Source organism: Vespa velutina, chromosome 1 (genome assembly GCF_912470025.1).
Source record: "Vespa velutina chromosome 1, iVesVel2.1, whole genome shotgun sequence".
NCBI classification, from domain to species: Eukaryota; Metazoa; Arthropoda; class Insecta; order Hymenoptera; family Vespidae; genus Vespa; species Vespa velutina.
In genome coordinates, this window is record NC_062188.1 from 10,888 (window position 1) to 33,658 (window position 22,771).

At 41.3% G+C, this 22,771-nt stretch overlaps 1 protein-coding gene and 2 long non-coding RNA genes across 12 annotated transcripts; 2 read left to right on the plus strand and 1 right to left on the minus strand.

Annotated features, from left to right (window-relative positions):
* Positions 1 to 838: 838 nt before the first annotated feature.
* LOC124947712 (ets DNA-binding protein pokkuri-like) lies at positions 839 to 16,579 on the minus strand. Of its 9 annotated transcripts, XM_047490282.1 has the most exons (6): positions 14,813 to 16,186; positions 7,945 to 8,296; positions 4,089 to 4,339; positions 3,308 to 3,973; positions 2,891 to 3,140; positions 839 to 2,382 (listed from the first exon to the last, which is right to left on the minus strand). In XM_047490282.1, the coding sequence occupies exons 3-6, from the start codon at positions 4,306 to 4,308 to the stop codon at positions 2,112 to 2,114; spliced, it is 1,407 nt and encodes a 468-aa protein (XP_047346238.1). In that variant the 5' UTR covers positions 4,309 to 4,339; positions 7,945 to 8,296; positions 14,813 to 16,186; the 3' UTR covers positions 839 to 2,111. The 9 variants fall into 9 exon arrangements, with proteins under 9 accessions (XP_047346238.1, XP_047346202.1, XP_047346273.1 ...); XM_047490246.1 differs by lacking the exon at positions 7,945 to 8,296 and having other exon boundaries at positions 16,086 to 16,579; XM_047490317.1 differs by lacking the exon at positions 7,945 to 8,296 and having other exon boundaries at positions 16,075 to 16,237.
* Positions 7,739 to 13,725, plus strand: LOC124947820. The gene is made up of 2 exons (XR_007100505.1): positions 7,739 to 8,819; positions 9,167 to 13,725. It is a non-coding gene; the product is annotated as an uncharacterized LOC124947820 (long non-coding RNA).
* Positions 16,580 to 16,590: 11 nt separating the features above from the next.
* LOC124947812 lies at positions 16,591 to 20,764 on the plus strand. 2 transcript variants are annotated; one of them, XR_007100504.1, is made up of 4 exons: positions 16,591 to 17,251; positions 17,413 to 18,423; positions 18,759 to 19,469; positions 19,959 to 20,764. It is a non-coding gene; the product is annotated as an uncharacterized LOC124947812 (long non-coding RNA). The 2 variants fall into 2 exon arrangements; XR_007100503.1 differs by having other exon boundaries at positions 17,544 to 18,423.
* Positions 20,765 to 22,771: the final 2,007 nt, after the last annotated feature.

Here is a 22,771-nt window from a genome sequence, read left to right on the forward strand (position 1 = left end):
AGTTCTTTAATAGAGGTTTTTCCATCATTTTCTCTGTACGATAATAACCTATATACATTTACAATATTCTTAAATATAGTCCACACTATATATAAATTCTATGTAACGGTGCGCGTACATTTTTACTCACCAATTACTATTCGTAATTAGACTATTTCAAATTGTTCATTAAAAACAATCGATGAAATATACATATACAGTCTTATTAACTAGAAAAATCGTCCTTGGCACAAATGACAGCTTAAAAATGAACTAGGCCGCGAAGCATTAACCGTAACGATATTTTCGTTTTAATAACTTGACAATAACGAACGTAGAACGAAAAAAAAATGGACGATGATCATTTTTATCTCATACGTTATAATCATCGAAAGAGGTGTAACAGAAAATAAAGTTGTTTTTGTACTAACAACGCTCATTAATTTGAAACGTACAACGGAATAAAATTATCGAGATATATGTGTGTGAATGTCGCTAAATCGTTTACGAATAAAGTTTCCATATGGATGCAGACATTGCGCATATCTTTTTTATGTTCGCACTGATAATATGATTTATTAGTAGTATACTATCGCGCGTATGTATATATATATATATATACACACACATATATATACACACACACACAAACACACACACACGTATATATATATATATATATATATATGTATATGTATATGTATATGTATATACATACATATGCGCGCGCGTGTGTGTGTGTTTATATACGTATACGCATATATATATATATATATATATATATATATATATATATGTACGTATATGAAAACATGTATATACGTATATATGTACATATACATACATTTAGGCATACGTAAATTAGGTACATATACGTATATAAGTATATTTAGTCTAAATTTGAGGAGAGAAAGTAAAACTAAAACGTTTCGCATTAAAAAGAGGGTTTCATGAAAGAAGATATGGAGAAACATTAGCGGAATATCCGCAAACCTTTAAGCTTCACTGAAGCGTCCACCGATTCGACACGACGATTCACCGCTTAAACTAAAGTATTTTTCCACGACGGTTATAACGAATCATCATGTATTACGAAGCGTACAATAATAGGCAATCCAGATCTTTCGCTTTTTACTAGAGTCGATATGTTGGGAGAATAGCATGGAGATGGTGATATCTTGATTCCACAAGGGAGTAACTTTAACAAAGATCGCACAGAGATCTCCTGGCAAGTATACCTTCGACCAATTTTCCCATTTTTCAGCTTACGTTGTCTTATTGAATATTATGCATTATATAATATCCGAATTTAATAAAATATTATATTTCGTAAATATCTCCTTAAAAAACCACGACATCCTACGATATCCTACGTATTACACGTAATTTTTGTTAAAATATTTTGCACGCTTATTGAAATCCATCTAAATAAGTTTAACGTCCTTTAATAACTGTGTGTTGCTCGGTAACCGATAGCTATCATCTGATTGCACTTGAGTAAGAGGCATTAATTCATAATGGACAATGATAAATCCCACGATATTTACTCATTCTTATGAGTCCCATATTCCTCAAGAGAAATGGTTCATAATCACAGACCGCTAAAACCTTACCCACCATTATGGCCCGATTATAAAGGCTCTCATTAAATCTTGGCTTTCTGTTAGGATCGTTCTCCCAAAAGTCCTTAGATAAAAGGGAGGAATCTTGTACTATTATAATCAGCAACAGATTTTTGACCGATGTATGGACGAAATTCGAGAGGCATCCTTTGGCATATCGCGTTTGCCACCGATAGAAATATCTTCTCGATATCTTATATTCCTTATATTCTTGATTCTAGGCGATTCTAGTCGATTTCAATCGATTCTAGAATTGGTAACCAAATGGCGATATCCACTTCTTCTAAAGACTTTCATCACAGCTACCCTCGGAAATGCGTCCTCAATCGTATCCAACGACGTCGGTATAGATACTGGACGGCCTTTCGTTGTCTTTTCGCGTACCGTTCGGAGGCATCCAGTTTTAAAACGAGAGCCCGCAACATATTCGCATTAGCGCCAACGTCCAATGATAGCGTACTATCGTATGTAATCGTGCGCTGTCGCGCGATATCAACGCTAGGACCCTCGTCACTTCCTCTCTTCCGGTTCCTGACTGGCCTTAACGAGATTATACGCGTGACTTCTGTACTTGGTAGGTGGATCGTGTAGCGGTAGAGGCTGCTCACTCGACGGTTGATTCATAGTGGACATCGAGAGATCCGTCGGCATGTCCGCTTCCGTGTCCAGACCGCTTCCGGTCATGCTTCCCTCCTCCTCGGGTTCCGATTTTATTCGCATTTGTTGTCGCAACAAAGATATATTCTTTATGTTCTTCAACTCGGTTGGATTTCGGAGAAACCTATGAAAAATGAGATGGCATGTAACAATATGATTCATTTATATTATACGTTTTAATAAATAGATCACCAAACTTTAAGAGCATCTGCTCACTGTAACAATGAAAAAAGTCATATAAACATGAGTTCGGAGGTACTTCCTTTCCAAGTTATAAATATTTTTTTTATATGAAAAAAGACTTTAAGAATATTTGGCATTGTTATAACATTTCATTACAGAAACTACTGAAAATAATTTCTTTCCGCATTAATGCATGCTTCGAATCGATGTCACATGAATTGTCCATGTCAGGCACAATATAAATAAACAATGTGTATATATATATATATATATATTACATATATATATATATTTATAATGTATACACGAACGCGCACACACGCAATAAATACGAATATCTATACGTAATAATATATTAAATATATATATATATATATGCATGCAAATGTGGCCTGTACAAACGTCTTCATTCGTACCGTGCTGTGTCAATATACACATGATATACTCACTGATAACAATGCCGCTCTCCCTGGACTTTCCTAAGTATGTTTACGCGATAGTAATAACGTAAAGCTCTGCTCATCTTGTCATAATTCATAGACAAATGATTTTTCTGTATACCCCATAACCGTGCTAAACCAGGAGGGTCAACAATCTTAAAAACACCAGTCTCTCGACTCTTCCACGCTATATAATGTGTATATCGTTGAGATGGATCGTTGAGTAACTGTTGAAGAAAATCCCATAAAAGCCTCCCATCTGCAATAAAAGAAAGAACGAATAAGATTATATCAAAAGTTGAAGAAGAATCGTCTTATTCTATATCCTATATTTTATGTTCTGTATTCTATATTATTAAAGATATATATATATATATATATATATATATATATATATATATATATATACACAGATATAATACGAACTGGTATTAGGTTCGGATGAGTCGCTAGGAAAGAATTCTCTCGCGGTATTCGCGGCGGCCTGCCTATATGCACCCGAAGTAAGTGGCATCATTTGGGAAGGCAGCGTCGGACTCGGTTGATCCTTAACGCAAACTTCGCTAAGTCTTTGCGCAGCGAGTGCCGTAGGTGTCGCCGGAGGACTGTTACTTCCTCCTACTTGATGATTGTCCTCGTCCGAATCGCTTTTATAAATCTGTGTCTGGTTGCCATCCGCGTGTCCAGGTGAACCAGCCTGGCTATCGACAGACGGTGCCGGAGACAGAGTAACGGAATTGGCGGACATCAGTGAGGCCAGATTTGCGGCATATGGATTTTCAGTCCACGTAGGCGTTGGCGGGTGCGAATGAGGACTGAGCGGATAAGCTGATGGTCTGGTAGGTGTTACAGGACTACTGGGAAGGCACCTCTGTAACTGATTGAAATCGCGCGCAAGCATCGCCAAGACATTGTGCAAGACGTCACCCGCCCCAGGGCACCTTTCGCCAAGATCGGCTTTCGTTAGGAGGCAAAGCGCCTTTCCGTTCATCTGGAACATATCCATGTCGAATTGGGGCAAATCAAACTCCCTTTCGGCCCACCGTAGAAACGCGGCGACGTCCTCTCTTGACCAAAGTCGTGGATCGGAGGCTGTGAAAGAAAAATATCCGGCATCGCTTAATTATCCATATAATATCCATATAAATATGAAATCCGTTGTAATAATTAGCTGACTAGAACATGGCTTTCTTGCATCTCCCCTCACCTAAGCTTGCAGGCAGATGGGTCTTGAAATCAAGCAACGGACTCGGTGGTGGATGTGTCGTTGGCGGAAAATTCATACTGGGTCCGTATCGCCAAAGCAAATCCGTAGGGCTAAAGGGCAACGATATACCCGGTGGTAGTCGAGAATCCATCCCGGTTAATCCGCTCGCGGCGGAAACCGGCGGTAATTGTGGCAATTGAATCGTTGGCAACAATTTCATAACACGCCTCAGATTTCTGACTACTGTTTTCCTATAAAGAAAAAAATAAATGCCTACGATATAACAATAGCAATAACAATAACAATAATAATAATAATAATAATAAGAAGAAGAAGAAGAAGAAGAAGAAGAAGAAGAAGAAGAGAAAGAAGAAGAATAAGAAGAAGGAAGATGAAGGTATGCGAATGCGACATGTACCATATACGTATACGTGCCATATAAAACATACATGCCAGATAGGAAAAGAGTGGATCGTTCTACGATTCGTTCTTGACGTAAGATACGAGATGATGATTTGTATCGATCACCCACGAGGGACTACGCTAATTCGACTCGAGCTCTCGTGTCTCTTGAGACTATGCTGTCTCGTACGATAGACATCCGAAAGGTTTGCGATCATTAGCATATAATGTAGAAGCATACAAAATGGAAGACAGCAGGAAAAGGTGTATCCGTTCTCAATGTAGATTTGCATAACTTATTTCCATCGACGTCGAAGTTATTTTCGTTCTTGAGGATCTCTCGCAAAAAAGGTCTACGACAGCAAATAATCGAAACTCCTGCAATCATCTATCTGCCACGTTGTAACATTTCTTACCGATTATATTACTTGTACGAACTATACGAACAGCTATGTACGTCTTTCAATGTCGGTCAAACTGTTGATTAAATAACGATTCACGTAATTTCATGCTAGACATACGAAATAGGTACGTAGGGCATACGAGTAGCGCGCATCGGGAGAGTAACTATCTACGTAGTAAAGTATGAGAGTCAAGCTATACCAGCATAGTCGGTGTCACTTTCTCGAAGAGGAAGTAGGTAACTACACGTTGCTAATATACGTAAGTATATGCACACGAAAAGAAGAAGGCGCCTGTGGAGTACGCGTATTCTCACGCACATCTCCAAGGATTAAGTCGAATACAACTTGTCTCTCTCTCTCCTCTCTCTCTCTCTCTCTATTAATTATCTACGTATGAAGCAGGAACTCATTTATTTGAGGGTCGCAAAGAATAGTCGTCGATCGATTCGCTGAAAAAAATTATGCAATTTTGATATATGCTTTTATTTTTATCGCCAATAAGTGAGCGCATGTAAGTTTGCACACAGTCATATGTGTGTGTCTCGTAGTGTTTGAAAGTACCTATATACAACCAGGAAACAGAAGAGCTGCGGAAGGTAACGGCGAAAGGGGGAGATACGGTGAGTCGAAGGAGGAAAATCCTTGCCTTGCTTCAAGAGGAATTTAACATTTATCATATAACGCGTGTTCCAACGCAACGTCTGTTCTCTTCCACAATCACACACGATCCATCGTATCTTTCTCTCCTCGATCCCGTTCTTCCGGGTTCTTTGCCGGAGAAGACATATACCTACATCCCGCTTCTCTTACCCTTACTTGTGCGGTTACATCGATAACAGGTGGTTTCTATTCGGTTTTGTCTCTCAATGATTCAACAATTAAGCTTTAAGCTTTACGTTACAAGCTCGATTACGTTACAAGTTACGTTAAAATCTTTTACATTAAAAATTTGAGCTCCGACCGCACCCTCTTTCCTAGTCGTCCAAGACATTTTTCCTCCATAATAAGGAAAATCAAACGAACGTTTTCTATGAGAGAACATCCGTATTGTATAAACGTCAAAGAGCGAAAGCAAAATAGAGAGAGAGAGAGAGAGAGAGAGAGAGAGAGAAAACGAGCAAGGAAAGGAGGATAAGTAATGACGAGGAGGAAATATGCAAGTTCTTAGAAAATTACGCACTACCAATACTTGAATTAAATGAATTAAAGTGGATGTTCGATGCTGCAAAAGATGTTGTTGAAGAGAGCGAGTAAAGTAAATCTCTCGTATGTGATATCTCTTGTGTAGGAAGGGAGAAGCCTTGATACGCGGGATGAACGTTGATAATCCGAAATAATGTGATAAGAATGTCATTTCAAAGTAAAAGGTCTACACGTTGAACATTTGTTTCTTACGAGTTGATAAAATCGATAACAGTCGATCAATAGGATAAATCATTCTTCGAAGAGAAGCGCGTGGTAAGCGTTACGCGCTCTTAACGTAATCATTCGTTACGCGTGCGCCTATATAAGCGTTCCTCTCGCGTGGCTCCAAATCGGTCGACCGATAGCAGCCGAGATCAGACGGAGAAAGTCGAGCGCCTACGCTCGAAGCGTAACGGCACATACAGAGCTACCGGATTCTTCTCCCACTCCTTATACATACATATATTCCTTTTACCAGAGATCGAGGAACAAGGAAGCATTCTTTGATCCCATTTATTTCATCTTTCTTCATCGATCTTTACGGATTTTTATCGAACAGCATGATATATATACCACGATCGATGAAATCAAAAGCAATCTTTACCAATTCTTCATACCATATTATCCAATTTAACATGTTTTTCTTTCTTAAGCAGTTCAATTTGAATATGCTATATCATTCAACAAATTCCAATATATTTCCAATACTTTCCTCAATTAAAACGCAAATACAAAGACGTGTACGTGCCTTATCGTATATCATCCAATGACGATGCCCCAACGGCAACGGACGAACGAAACGTTAATTCTTTCCGTAAATCTATAAACCGTCTTAATCGCACGATTGCGCGTGCGTAAAACATCAATGCGGAAAATAAAGTTCACCGAATGACTGACGGCGATATTTGTCTTGGTGCATACGTATGTAACCTTGTAAAACTTTCAACGATTTTGCCGAATAATCTCAATTAAAAAAGATACTCTCTCTACGTACGGTGAGTAATATATCATATTACGTGTACAGCTCCGAGCGATAAAACCGTTTCTAACGTAAGTCCGATCATCCCAACGTATAGTACTACGCATACAAGCTCGCATATACATATACTATACCAATATAATAATATAAATGTATAAACATGAGATGCTTCTGTACTCTTTTTGTTTACGAGAGACTTATAGCGGGTTATCGCTCGCGGTGACACACTAAGTCGAAGTCAAAGTGCCGCAAAAATCATTCCTCGTAGGATCCTGCCAATGTTGTTGCTCGTCTTCAATCGTATCGTTGATTATTTATCAACTCGAATATTCGATTATGTGACTTACATTCTCAGTGATCGTAAATAATTATTATTGGATTTGGTCGAGTTTTTCGATCTATAAAAGCTCATTAGCTACACTCACTTTTCTTCTCTGGAAATTTCTATTAAAAGCTATTATCAAATATTCTTTGATTTCGATAGTTATATACGTTACGCGACTATATGCATAGGTGAGGCATGATACAATAAGAAAAAACCTGCAAACAATGATCATCGACCCTGAATCGTTAGCGTCGAGACGTAGAGTTTGAGACATGTGTCTGTGTGTGTATGTGTGTGTGTGTGTATATATATATATATATATATATATATATATATATATATATGCAATCGACATGTCAATAACTCTTCGTGGAACATGTTTTTTGAATACCGACAACGTTCGAGATAGTGGACGATAATGGTGCTCATTGAAATCATTGGACTTTCCGTGTTTCTTTCTTTTTCCTTTCGTACTTCCATCCTGTAACTTTGTCTTTCTCTCTCTCTCTCTCTCTCTCTCTCTCTCTCTCGCTCTCGCTCTCTCTCTCTGTCTCTCTCTACCTCGTCCCGTCTTCTTCGCGTTTTTCTCTTTCCGCGTGCCGTGCACGCTGGCATACGTCCGTTCACGAACGACAGTCGAATATCTAGGCGCAGTAAAGGGGGGCAGACGGTACGATGTCCACGAGCACGTGTGAACGCAGCCTAACTATGTGGGCTGTGCACTCGACTGATAAAACGCTTCAGCGACGTGTCAGTGACCCTCCTCCCTCCCACTCTCTCTTTCTTCTTTAAATGCGCGTGCGCTCGCTCTCCTCCTCTTTCCTCCCTCTTCTTCTTCCTTCTTCTTCGCTCTTATCCGACATCTTCATGATGTCTGTCCAAGGCTTGGAAATATTACGCTTCGCGTTCGTATCTGCACGATTGAAAAAGAAATTAACTAAAATCGTTATAATCGCAACGATTCTAACGATTCTAACGAATAAAAATTCTTGAAACATTATCGCTACGAATGTATCGTTAAATAATGGAAATATATAAAGATGCGTTGCGTTTATCGAAAGGATAGAGGAACGATACCAAATGCGTTAAATGTTTGGGGTTGATTGACTCGAGATCCGTAATCAACCGATTCCAAGAACTCGGACGATACGAATTGACCTCATGTTTGAGAACTACTGCTTGTGTTACAAAGAACAGCGACGAGCCCTCCGATGCACGTGCATGCGAGTAACGTCGACCGGAAGTCGATGGAAAAAAAAAAAGAAAAAAAAAAAAAAACCTAGTTCACCCTCGTCACTCGGCACCAGCTTCTCTTCATGGGAACCAACCTCCTCTTCTTTCTCTCACACATCAGCGCGCGCGCACGCACGCACTGCGCCACACGTACGACTCGTTTCATCTCGATCTTCCTCATCTCTTACGCTACGCTAGAAGAGGTCTGTTCAATTTCTAACTTATCGTATAAGTAATTCTCTACTTGCCAACATATGGACTAGGCTCCCTTTGTGTGTCGACGTTTGCTCTTTCGAGAAAGGAAAATTTCTATTGCCGGCCTATAGATTTCAAGATAGGAAAGATAAAGAGAACGTAAAAGAAAATGAAAAATGCAAGCACGAGAGACGTACCAAATTCTCGACAGTATCACTCTCTCTCTCTCTCTCTCTCTCTCGCGCGCGCGCGCACGTTTCTGAGTAGTGTTATTTACATTTTTGTCCAACAATCAAACGGTATCCGCATTCAAACGACCTTCGTATTATTCGTATCCATTGCGATTTTATTCAAGGATAACTGTTGCTTCTAACCGAAGGCATAGGCGGAAGTTCCGAGTTTGAGAAGGCTAAAACAGAAACGGGATTGGAAATTTCTAAGAAGTTCCTCCTACCAAAAGGCTCATCGTGAAAAGGTGAAGGCCTTTTCTTTAAGAAACAAGAAAGAGAAAAATGAAGAAACGATACACGTTGTCAGGTAAGGCCGACTGGTTGATCCCTTTAATTCTGTGGCCTCTATAACCATTAAGAACGAATGGTGGGAGGAGCCGGTCGCAGGTAGTCCGTAAATCTTCGCCGTCACCTGCATTTTACCTGCCACCGAAGTACCACCATAAGACGAGGGTAAACTCGTGCGCTGTATCGCACTGTTGAGCGCATACCTTCTTCGACATTTAAATTAGTAATCAAATAGGTGATTACGTCGTTAATAAATAAACGATACCAGCATAGATCCTACACCTTTCGTAACATGCACTACATAAAAAAGATAAATATCATTTAAATATCATTTTATCCTACATGTTTATCGAATCATTTTACAGGATAACAATGTAATAAAATGCATATAATCGATAGAATCAAGTTTTCTAAAAGTATCAAGAATTTTTACCGTACAAGAGTTAAACGTGCCAAGAAGGAAGTATACAATAATAGAACGCAAGCGCGCGCGCGCTCACGCGATCGAGTCCGCTATGCATCCTACCAAATAACAAAGTATCAAACTATAAAATGACAACATTGTCGACAAAAAACAATATTGTCAACAAGATTGTTAGAGAGACAAATTTATAATAATCCTCGTGACCTAACGTAAGGACGTGCTTTTTTACGATTTGAAAACTATCCTATACGAATAATTGAGACGAATATGACCAATTACGATGAATTATAAGAAAATCTAATACAATTTAACGCTTAAAGTACAAAGTGTTTTCCGATTGATGAATGAAATCTAGATACTGCGATAGTACAAATATCGAAACATTGAAAGAAAAATGTTCAACTCTCGTGGTTTGAAAATTACGGGCAATACGATCGACGAGAATACTTGGATGCGTTGAGATAAAACGTAGATAGGTAGGTCGCACTGGCAAAATTACTGGATGCTTAAATTCGGACCCCATCGTGAGGTCCAAGTACAGAAAATGTGAGGAGAGGGTTACTAGCGGTGGAACGAGAGGAACGAAGGAGGGGTATGAGAGAGAGAGAGAGAGAGAGAGAGAGAACGGGAGGAGAGGAGAACTATCGTCGTGTCTCTTGTCCCGGATCCGCCGACTCGTAATAATAGTTATCCCGACGGCAAGGAATGCCAGAGTTGTTGCCCTGTGAGAGAGCGTCGTACGTGTGAAATACGAGAAGGAACTCCGCGTTCCACATAAAACGAACGGAAGCAAATCGATTTCGATCGGTTTATTTTTCGCAGCTAGCATCTCATCCTGTTTTATCCTTTTATCAAAAACATATTAAATTAATACGATGTTGGATAAGAAACCAATCATTCCATTCGTTCGTCCGCATTTTAGGATAGAATCGATCAAAATCAAAGGTATTATAGGCTAAACAACAAACGGAGATTCTTTTCATCAACTTTGTTATCATTTTGAAATAAAGATATTGATATTGATAAACTTTGTGACTGGACGAGCATAAGCTTTGCTCGTTATGAGAAGACCTACCACTGCTACTTCCCTTTCCTCTGTCTTTTTCTTTCTCGCAACTCCGACCGAACGGATTCTTTCAAACGGCAGCAAGAGGAGCCGGATGCCATCCATCGTGTCCGCCAGTTTCCTTTTGCTTAGTTTTTCGTGCTTGGTCGGTCGAAAGATACGGTAAAAGGCGGGAATACGAAAGGCAGAGTTCCTCTTTCTTTCTCTCTCTTTCTCTCTCTCTCTCTCTCTCTCTCTCTCTCTCACACACACACACACACGCGCGCGCGCGCTCTTCGTATTTGGTGGCTATAGGAACAATGAGGAAAGAAGAAGAAGAAGAGAGCAAAGTGACGGAAAGACGGAGAGAAGAAGACTAAGAAAGAAAGGAAGAGAGAGAGAGAGAGAGAGAGAGAGAGAGAGAGAGAGAGGCTCTTCGGAAGGGAAAAGATAAAAGATCTGACAAGACGCCAATGAGGCTCCATTCCTCGCCTCTTTTACAAGCGATAAAGAAGAAAAAGAGGACCAAGGTCCGTGCTTCCGGTCCGGATACCGACCGGTTCTTCTCTCTCGCTAAAGCAAAAAGGGAAAAACGATGAAATGGGAAAAGATGCAGACGATATTTCTTCTTCCTTCGTTCGATGAATATATTGCGTTTCATTGAATTTGTCAATAAAAGTATTCAATAAAATGAAGTAGGATGGAATATAAAGAAGATTCGATGAAAACGCTCCTGAACATTTTAAACGTACGATATTAATCAAACGATACACGTAGCATTATGCCGATATGCGATATAGGGATGTACGTAAAAAGAAAAGAAAGGAGAAGAAAAAGAAGAAAAAAAAAAAAAAAGAAAAGGAAAAAAAATTGAAATAATCGGAGATTCCCAAAGCATGGATCATCGATAGGATGAGATCATATTTTGATTCGTTAAATTTTCCAAGCACACCTATAAGAAGACTACGCCGGTGAAACATGTCGTAGACACAATGCGAATATGGCGTTCCTTACCACGCCTTAACTGTCGGAGACACGTCTCGTCTGACGTGTTCAGCCGTTCCTCGAGTCGAGTACCGCGGCGTCGTCAGGCATACGCTTGGTTATTTCTTATAATTATAATAATATAGCGCGAACTAGAGACTCGATTCAAATGAGGATAAATGATCGGATTTGGATCAACGAGGAAATGAAAAAATCGAGTCAAAAAAGTCTATGTCTTTAGGGATATCTATCTATAATCGTTCCTAACGATATCGCTTTGTTATCTCGAGTCTTTCACATTCCTTAACAGTTAGTCTAGACATCCTCCGTACCGTGATCGCCGGGGTACTATCTAAGCGGCAAAACCATAGAATATAAATAGAATTAAATCGAAAGAATCGAATCTTTTGACTTTGTACGAAGGTCGTTTCAAAGTCGGCGGTGCGTTGTCACAATCCTCACAAAGATCGATCGAGCCCTTCCCTTCTGGGTCCTACAGAAATTTCCATTTCTCTTTCCAAGCCACAGTATATACTGCTTCCTCTCTCTTACTTCCGGGTTCGGGGCTCTTCCGGTGAGCTCGACGCAATAGCGTTGAAAGGGCTCCCCCCTCCTCTCGTCCCACTTCCTTTCTCCGCCGCCTTTCCTCCCGCTCTCCTCGCCGTCGTCAACTACGAGCCGCTTTCTTACCGCGCCGCCTTCTCAGCCAAGCTCACCCTTCGTGCACTTCCCCTTTTGCCACTCCTCTATCCATCTCTTTACATGTACTATCCTCGCACACGCTCGCTCGTTCGCGCGCGCACACCTACTACCATACCTTCTCTCCCCACATTCTAACCATTCTCTCTTTGCTATCCAAGTAGCGCTTTTATCTTACTCGCAATCGATCACGATTGCCGTGCACCAAGATTTTCCTTCCAGAAATAGAGAGAAAAAGATTTTCTAATCCTAAAGGCAGGCAGGGCTTTCATGATATTGTACGAAGGACGATCATGACATGAACGCGGCCGCATAAATTTAGCACCTCGAGAGGTAGGTAAGAGAGGAGATAGCAACCGAGGAATCGAAAAAGCGTATACGTATTGTCACTCGGAGAAGAAAGGAAATAATAAAATAATATAGCGATCATCTAGTCGAAACGGTGACGCGATACGTATGCCACTAAGATGTACGTTTTAACGAGCGTAATCATTATTAGCGATTGCGTTATGACTTATGGGTCGAACCATTACCTACTTACAATTAATAACACGATAATGAAATACGAAAAAGAAGGAAAGAAGAGACAGGTAAGAAAAAGTCGAATAATAGTGCGAACAAGGTATTACATATATACACACACCTATACCAAGGGTGGGAGTAGACAGTAGAGAAGAGCGAGAAAGAAGAGAGTGGGAAAAGAAACGGCGCGACAAGAAGACGGAAGGGAGCGAAGTAAGAAGGAGAAGACGGAAGAGAGAAAAGAGGGGCCGAGGTGCAGGACGGGAGGGAGGGAGTAGTAATCCGATGGTAGTAGGAGAGACTGGAAACGGAAGGAGGACGTCGGAGCGAGAGGAACGGTAGAGGCAATCGAAGAGACGTGGAAAGGGAAGAGAGAAGAGTGGGAAGGAGAGGAAAGGGAAGGGGAAGAAAGGGAAGGAATGGGGAGCGAGGAAAGGAGAGAAGAGAAGAGACGACCTTTTCAATGTAATCACATCGAGCTTGTCTCAGAAGCGTCGGCAACCAGGAAGCAAAACAGAAATAGGTGACCGCAGCGTGCAGTATGGTGACGGAGACGAATTCCTACAGAAAATGGAGCTATTATTTTCTTCTACTCTGTAATCTTATGTATCTTGTTCAAATATAAACATTGCACTTGCGCATGTATATACATATACATACACATATATGTGTATATATATATATATATATATACACGCATGTGTGTGCACATATACCATGCATATGTACATGTACGATCTATCTAATCCCAAATCTACCAAGTTGAAAGAATCATTGCAACATGTAACGAATCCCGCGAGGCCGATTCGGAAAGTTTTAAAATATCACTTTGCTTACCAGATTTGCCACGTGTCGAAAAGAAACGTCGGGAGCGAAAAAGAGTAATCATGTGAATAATTTTTTCTTCCGACTTTTTATACGAGAACTCGTGGATAAGCGTTTAATATAATCGCGCTTATTTCACAACGCGCCTCGTTGCTCGCGCAGAGAGAGAGAGAGAGAGAGAGAGAGAGAGAGAGACGAATACGATCTCCTTTATTCTTCTACTATCGCTTCACATTTCATTTACTAATCCGTTCCCCCGTTTTATCGCACTTTCTACTCGATAATAATAATATCTACCAACGGGCTAGGAAAGAAAATCTAAATAAGAAAATGAAGAAGCAAACGATTAGTTCCATACATATGCGACGCGTTTACAAATCGCGTGACATCGGAACGCGTTAAATCCATTGAACTATATATCTAGCGATAACGATAACGATAACGATAAAGACGTTAGGAAGTCGGTTGAAAAAAATCGAAACGAATCTCACAGTTCTCTTCTGTCTCCTTAACGATATTCCATTATGACGTGAAAATGAAAGAAATGATTCTCGGAGAGGCCTTTACGAATTATCGATATAAAACATTCTCGTACCTACAAATATTTATTAACTGCAAAGATATAGAAAGATGCGACCCAAATAGCTTATCGAATTAATAACATAGATCGGAGATATTTCGATTTTTGCGTTTGATCTTTTCTTTTTTCAATTATTCCAATAGGAAGCATATAGATCGCAATGGAGGAACGCTCCATCGTTCGTGCTAATCGTTTATCGAAACGAAAAAGGTCTATATTTGATATTCCACTTTGAACGTTGCCCCGCGTCGCGTTGCGTCGCGTCGCATCGCGTCGCGTCGAACCAACGCGGAAAGTTTAAAAGAAGTAAACTGAACGCGTCGGAGATGCGTCTTTACGATAAAAGTTATAGGAAACATTTGCTTCCGAAATACAAGGAGAAAAAGGATAAAATCGCTGTGTACCTCGATTAAACTATTTTTTCGCAGGTTTATCAAATCCTTCAGCAATACGATGCAGCTTTTGTTGTTAAAGCATCCCCGATCGTCCCAAAGAGCGATCTGCTTCTCTTTTTCCTCTTCCTCCTCTTCTTCCTCCTCCTCCTTCTCGCCACCACCTTCTTCCGCTTCTCCTCCTTGTGCCGTGGCTGTCGTGTGATGTGACGTACCGTCTCACGATATCATCAATGTGACCCAACGTCGTTCGGTCCCTTAACTAACGTACGTTCCAATGACTTTTTATCGGCATTCACTCGATAAAGATTCTTTTTTTCGAATTCATCGTTCAGTGTTGTACGTCGAAAGACGTAACCGTGGTTCAAATATTTATCTTACGGAGGGAAAAAGCCTCCTCTCCTGTTCTCTCACTCGCTCTCGCTCTCGCTCTCTCTCGCTCTCTCTCGCTCTCTCTCGCTCTCTCTCGCTCTCTCTCTCTCTCTCTCTCTCTCTCTCTCTCTCTTTATTACGTACGTATGTATGTACACACACACGCACGCACGCACACACATACAAGCATACGCACACGCACGCACGTACGTACAGGCACACGCATACACACGTAAACCCGCCGTCACAATTCTGGATTAACGAAACGTCACTGCTCGCGCACGTGAGTACACGTCGAGGTTAGATGAACGTCAGCGAGGGCTCAACAACGGTTCAGCGATACTGCGCAATGTACTCGACAAAAAATAATAACGACGAGGACGTTGAATATCCACACGAACTGCGTACACTTGAGACTCATTTATCTCTAACAAGTCACAATTTCGTATTAACCATCTGGCCGCAAACAGGTCCTTCCTCCTCGATAAGTTTCCTTCCTTTAGCGTTAGGAAAAATAGGATGAGATTAGAAGAAGGGATGGGAGAGTGATCGAGAAGATCAGAGTGGATATCGGAGAGGGGACGAGAAAGAAAGAGAAAAAGCAAGAGAAAGAGTGGGTTGGTTGACTGGCGCGCGCGCCAGAGAAATACAGATAGATAGATAGATAGATAGATAGATAGATAAATGGATAGATAGATAGATAGATAGATAGATAGATAGAGAGAGAGAGAGAGAGAGAGAGAGAGAGAGAGAGGGAGAGAGAGAGGGGAGAGAGAGAGAGAGAGAGAGAGAGAGAAAGATATGCCGGCTTAAGCTCCTCGAAGAGACATTTACTGCTCTTCGAGAGCGGTGGCGGTAGTTTCGCGTAAGCTCTCTTCCTACTCGTTTTTCTTTCCCCTTACGCTGCACACACTCTGTATAGTGCCTGGTCGAGCAAAGTGCAAACGGAGCAACGGATGTAGTAGCGAACGAGAAGGAGAGACACGCGTCTCGTAGCTGGCGAGTGACTAAGCTCGTCCAAGTCGCGCGAGTCATGCAGTAGGAAGTATCGCCTGCTAGCTTGCCGCCAGATTCTATCCCCACTTTGGCATCGTCGATATCGGCAACGCTACTCGGAGAGATGGAAAGAGAGCGCCCTGATCCGCCAGTGGTGTACGCCGCCGATGCGCGCGGCCGATGCGCGCCACCAAACCCCTTGTCCCAGTGGTGTCCAATTCTCGAATAATACTGACCACTTGTTTGGATCGACGAGTTCTCGAGAACAGCCGGCCTTTTCGTTCTCGTCGGACTTGCATCCCACACATCGACACGTTACATCTATTCTCATTCTTCGATCCAATTGAAATGACGGCGAAGAATATTTGATCGTATACGAAGGACTCGTATACGAAAAAAGAAATGAGCAAAAGAGAGTAAACTATCGATAGGTCTTCAATAATCCTAACCTTCCTTTATCCGAAAAGTTTTCTACGAGTTTCGATCTACCGCGAGATGGCACCACCGCGTTAACGGATATACTCGTACATATGCATTCTCTATCTTAAATTATCCTCTTTATCGAACAGATTCTTCGTTCCGTCTTATTAAAATATCATCGCACAGCGAATACGATTTTGCGAATATAATATTTCAATTTCTTTAGTTCGGTATACAATGCGCCCCCAGCGTCTAAAGTCGAACGCGAAGAAACTCACGCGGCCTCCATTGGCGAGATTCATTCTCCAATGAGACGCCGGCGTTAAACGTGCTCCGTCGCTAACGGAAATAATCAAAGTGTAGCTACGACACGATAAACGGGTAGGGAACTCCGACGGGATATTATGGAAGGGGATTCGCTGACTTCCTCGTAGCTTCCTCGTAATCGTTATCGTGATTGTCGCCGAGTTAACCCCAGCCGATCGTTGACACTCGACGAGAATAAAACCGCGGGCAAACCGCTTTCAGAAGCAAACCGACGGAACAAAAATTATCGATCGTGCTACGCACACGGTTAAAATATTAGATGTACACTCGTATTTGCTTGTCGCCTTTACATTGACCGCTAGCAACCTCGAGTATCGCAGCAAGTGCATTCGATAGGTACGAAAATGTTTATTGCATTACGAATATTGAAATATTCTCATTACGTTCGTAGACGATTTTCTAGATATCGTCTCTTTAAATCTACTCCCTCCGACTAACCATTACATACGCCTTCATTACTTTCGACATCTATAACATTACATTATATATCGTTCAAGCTGTTCGTCCGGATTGCGTAATCACTACTTTCTTCCCCTTCCTTCTTACCTTTAACTATTCCCGTCATATTCGACCATATTTATTGCAAAATCTCTTTCTATAAGCGCAAAATAATCCGAATCCATCGTAGATTTTGACAAGTTTTCCTTTCTTCATGAAATATCGCAACTCGGACTCAGCCCTGACGCAGCCCTGACGCAGCCCTGACGCAGCCCTGACGCAGCCCTGACGCAACCCTGACACGTGCGGCACTTTTAATTCGGACCGTCCTACTTAAATGATGGACCCATTAAAAGTCGATCGATCGATCGATATTTACGATATTGAAAAAATAACCAATTGTATTTAAAAGCGATACTGTTTCCTGGAAGAAAGAAGAAAAAGGAAAAAAGGAAAAAAGAAAAGAAAAGAAAAGAAAAGAAAAAAAAGCGCACCAAACACCATGACCAGCACCGTCGGTCACAAGCACCACAGGAATCGGTGGTACTCATAAGCCAGCCAGGGCAGAACATAACAGGTAAAACAGGTTTGTGGGCGTCCTGAGAGAGCTACCTGTACCGCTTCTTCTGGGCCCTTCCGATCCTCTGAGCCTCTCTCCTCCTCAACTTCGGCCTCTCCTTTTGATAGAGGAACCCTCGCTCCTACGGAAGGGTCTTCGAAAAAGATCAGAAAAAAAGGTCATGCGGTGGGAGAAGGGAGAGAAGCAGGAAAGGGAAACGGACCACGTCTACCGTGAGCGCTCTTATGCATACACGTTCACCTGCGCGAGAGCGCGCGTAACATAATACGATGAGGATCCCATCGTGCAAATGCCAAAAGAATTTCGTTACTCGAGAGTATGCGCGCTGCTGTCCAGGGACGCCTTGGGATTTGAACCTTCTCCCGCTATAGAAGCGGTTCGACACACTTCCTTCCCTTCCGATAATGACGATTTAGATGTTTTCAACGATTCGAACCGATGGAGCTTCGCCTTCTTCTAATCGTTCTCACCTTTAATCGGACATAATTAGGTACATGTTATGGCTTTGCTTACGAGCAAATCAAATCCTTTCTACGTAATAATAACAACTGTAATATGCTATGTTTTTACAGCGGCGTATCGCTGATATCGCTGTATCATACGTACTTGTGTATATCGAATTAAAGCGCTTCCTTTTATTTCTCACGAGTATCGATGGAACACATTCGATTATACATATCCTTAGATATGTGTATATATATCTATATATACATATATTGCTATATGTATATAGAGAGGCACGCACATATACAGAGATATCTATAATATGAAGGTGACTGTGAAAGTGCACGCATACGTATGTATATATAAATGTAAACGTTAAAGAGCAGGTAGCGCGCTTTCAATTCGCCTTTGAGATAGCGCGGAAGAGCGAAGAAGCTTGGAACTTTTGAGAAGTTAGTAGAGAGGGTCCTCCTTTCTTTGACTGATCGCACGTAAATTTTGAAAGAATCCACGGTTCCATTGTGGATCATCGGTCGTGCGAGAAAAGAAATTTTCCTTCGGCGAGCCGACCATAAGATCTTCCCACATACCTGCGTCGTGATTAATGTCACGCCTGTACGAGACATTTTTCAAGTTATATCTTTTTATACGAAAATACATATTTAATGTATTACGTCGGTTAACATTATCGTTCGTCGTAAGCTACACAGTGTTAAAGTCTAGACGAAACAGCCGGATGGATCAAAGTGACCTATGGCCGTCATGTTGTGTGTACATATGTAGCTGAATCGAGTGATCGATTGAAATCCCGTTGGCGTATCTTATTCTTTCATTACTCGATGGCACTGTGTAATCGACGCATATCGCATTTACGATAGAGCATCGAACGCTGTAAGCGAAGTGGTTTAGTAATCCGGCAGCGGCACTTGCGCAATCCAGGAATTTCTCATGCGAGGCGAAGGAAGGAAATTGCGTTGCCCAATTAGAAATCGCGGGAGACCGCAGAAGGTGGAAAGGAACGAGATAAAGGAAAGAAAAGGAGATAAAAATAGGGAGAGGGAGACGAAAGGATGATCGTAAGAAAGAAGAAAGGTATACACCGACTGAGAAGGGAACAATATGTGTGTGTGTGTGTGTGTGTGTGTGTGTGTGTCTATATATATATATATATATATCTACATATATATATATATATCCATATATATCTATATATATATATATATATATATATATATATATATATATATATATATATATATATTGTATATATTATATAGGTGTGTGTGTATTTAAATGTGATTAAATGTCATCGTTTCACTTTTCACGTAATTCTCACCAAAAGCGGTCAAAGTTATCGATCTAACTAAAATAACTTAGTAGTAGTCACGGATTGGTCTTTTTTCATCGCGATTCGCGAGAATATCACATCTCGAAGGCAGACATTCTATGGCAACGAGCGATGACGAGGCCTTTGCAAGAATCCGGTCTCTTCCTCCTCCCCTCCTTTCTCCTTTTGCTTTTCTCGAACGATTACGACACTGCTCCTCTCACCTCCGCCTAATCCCAAATGCCGTGTTGCAGAAGCACTGGAATGAAGGAGGACGAGCGGTCGAAGAAGAAAGAAAAGGGTAGGAGGGCAAACGACGGAGAGGAGAAGAGAGCTCCACTCGTCATCCCGGATGTGCAACATCTTTACATGCTATTCTTCGATGCAGTTACCTACCAACACGATTGTTCTCTTTTTCGCCTATTAACGAGTCTTCAGCTATACTTGTCTACTGCATAGATGTATGTATACTCGTATGTAATAAATACGACATATATCCAACGCGTCTATGGCACGCACGCACGCACGCAATGAATAATAATAATCATGAAATAATAAGATATTAGAAGAAATATTCGACCGATTGAATTTGGACGCGAGTATGATTCCGTTATTGCATTATTATTAAACGAATAATAGCAATCGTTGGCCTATTCGACTGAGAATCCGACCGAGCGAGTATTCGTTGCTTTGGAGAAAGTGTCTCTTGTACGATGCCTTAAGGCGCATTTCACATGCGCTTTAAGAGCCCCGGCAAAGAGCGAGTTCCGACTCGCGGGCCGTGTGTTAACGCACGCTCGGCTTATGTAATCGGTTACGGTAATAGCGTAGTTATAGCAATCCGGGAGCAACCAACGGGTAACACAATTCCTTGTTAATACGCTAACGAATATACTAGCTCCAACAATATACATTGCTATCGTCAATTTTCATATGAGATTCGTCTTTACAAAATACAAAAACTAGAAAATACGAGTTATAAGGCATCTGTCCGCGAGGACTTTACCTCGACGACTTCACTTATCCCCCAAACGATATAAACTTTCCATTTCTTTATGAACCACGAGTACTTATTTATCTACTATTTAACAACAAGTCGAAAGTGATTGATTCTTTTTCATTCCCAAGATGATCCTTCCTTAGGCATAAACCTACCAATTATATCTGTTACATTGAAAATATATCATTTCGATGGAATAACGATCGATCCTGCGTGCGATATGAGTTACTTGTAATTTAATACATGTGTTAACGCTCGAACGAAGGAAACGAAAGCGATCAAATGAACGATAAGGAAGAAACTCTTGAAGTGAGCGGCAGACGCTTACAGCTATGGCGACTTCATGATTTGACCCGTCGAGCCGACGAACCGGTTATCAATGCTCGGAAGCGTGTCGTTCGGCTCGATTACGATACGTCCTCGATGTAGGTGAGTACAGGAGCGTATATCGTCGTCCACCTACCCTATATGATGTATTATCGTTTATATGTTTATATCAGCATTAGAAAGAGCATCAATCTTTTGCCCGCTAACAGAGCCAGCGGTTTACACCAAAATAATCTCCTTTCTTCCTTCCTTTTTTCCGAATTTTCACGATCTATTCTTACCTTCGATTACTTGTTCATTTTCGAATCGGCTTTATTATTATCGTCGATAATCGAATCTCTCATGACAATCGAAGAATCAAAGTTTTCGCATTAATTTTTGAAACGTGTAGGTATGTATTGCGTAAGTTATATAGATATGTGCGCGAGTATTCGCGGAGGCAAAGAGAATCGGATAGGAAGACGAACGAGCGGAACTGAGGTCCGTGGAGCTTCCTTTCCTTTCGACATGCCTGGCTGCCTTCTCATCCTCTCCCACAGATTACGACCAACTTTTCTCTCTCTCTCTCTCTCTCTCTCTCTCTCTCTCCTTCTGCCCCTCTCTCTCTCTCTCTCTCGCGCGCGCGCGCGCGCGCGCGCGTCCATTACCTTCACTCGCTTGCTTATGCGCGCACAAACACACAGGTTCGAACGCACACGTTCGAACGTACACGTTCACCTTCTTACTCTCCCTCTCTTGCTTACCGATGTGTAAGCACCACCACGTTAACGACAAGCAACGAGCCGCTGCTAATACTACTAAGAACAACAGTAATGGTCGTAAGACTATTCGAATCGGAGCAGGTCTGGAAAGAAGGAACTACGTTGGACGCACCTACTTCCGGGATGCGTCTCAGCTCGGCGCACCTTCATCAACGAACGATACGTTCTCAACGATCTACATCAAATCTTCTAATACGATCTGCTATCATCGAATTCCCCTTTTCTTTCGGATTATTAAAACTATATCCTAACTATACTATCGATACGATCGATTACTTGATTTTAAAATCAATTATTTTCGACGAGAGCTTTGACTCGTCAAATGATTATTCGAAGGAATTCATTTGCGAACAAAACTGTTAACACACGTACGTATATAATGAAGGAAACCATTACCTCATTTCGCATCCTTAAGTTCCTATCGAACGGCTTTACCGACTCGACCGACGATCGAATCACTTTACTTTCTACGTACAAGGAGCTTCTGCAAGTTTACAAATGTGAAATGCACTGTGATGGTGCGCTAACGCGTTTATCCATGGCAAAGATTTTATATAAATTCTTTGTATAACGAACAACTAATCGAACAATATCGAATATCTTTGCAACCTCGAGAAAATACTCGTGGCACGATAACCACCAACGCCACTGAGCTCGAGTAACATTAAAATGATTGTGACCTTATCTCGATGCATGCGTACTTTCACCTACTTGAAGCACACAGGCTGTATGTTAAAACATGCAATACTTCGCGCGCTATACATACGATACCTTTGGAGCAATCTGAAATTGATGCATTATGCGTATAAATTTTACGCAAATTAATAACATAGTTGACTCATCCTCTCTCTCTCTCTCTCTCTCTCTCTCTCGCACGCGCGCGCGCACCTAGAATTTATCAAAATGATGTAATCGCTTTCTAGCGAGATTACAACTAGTACATGCAATCTCCTTGCGTTATTGGTCCTTTTGGTAAAAC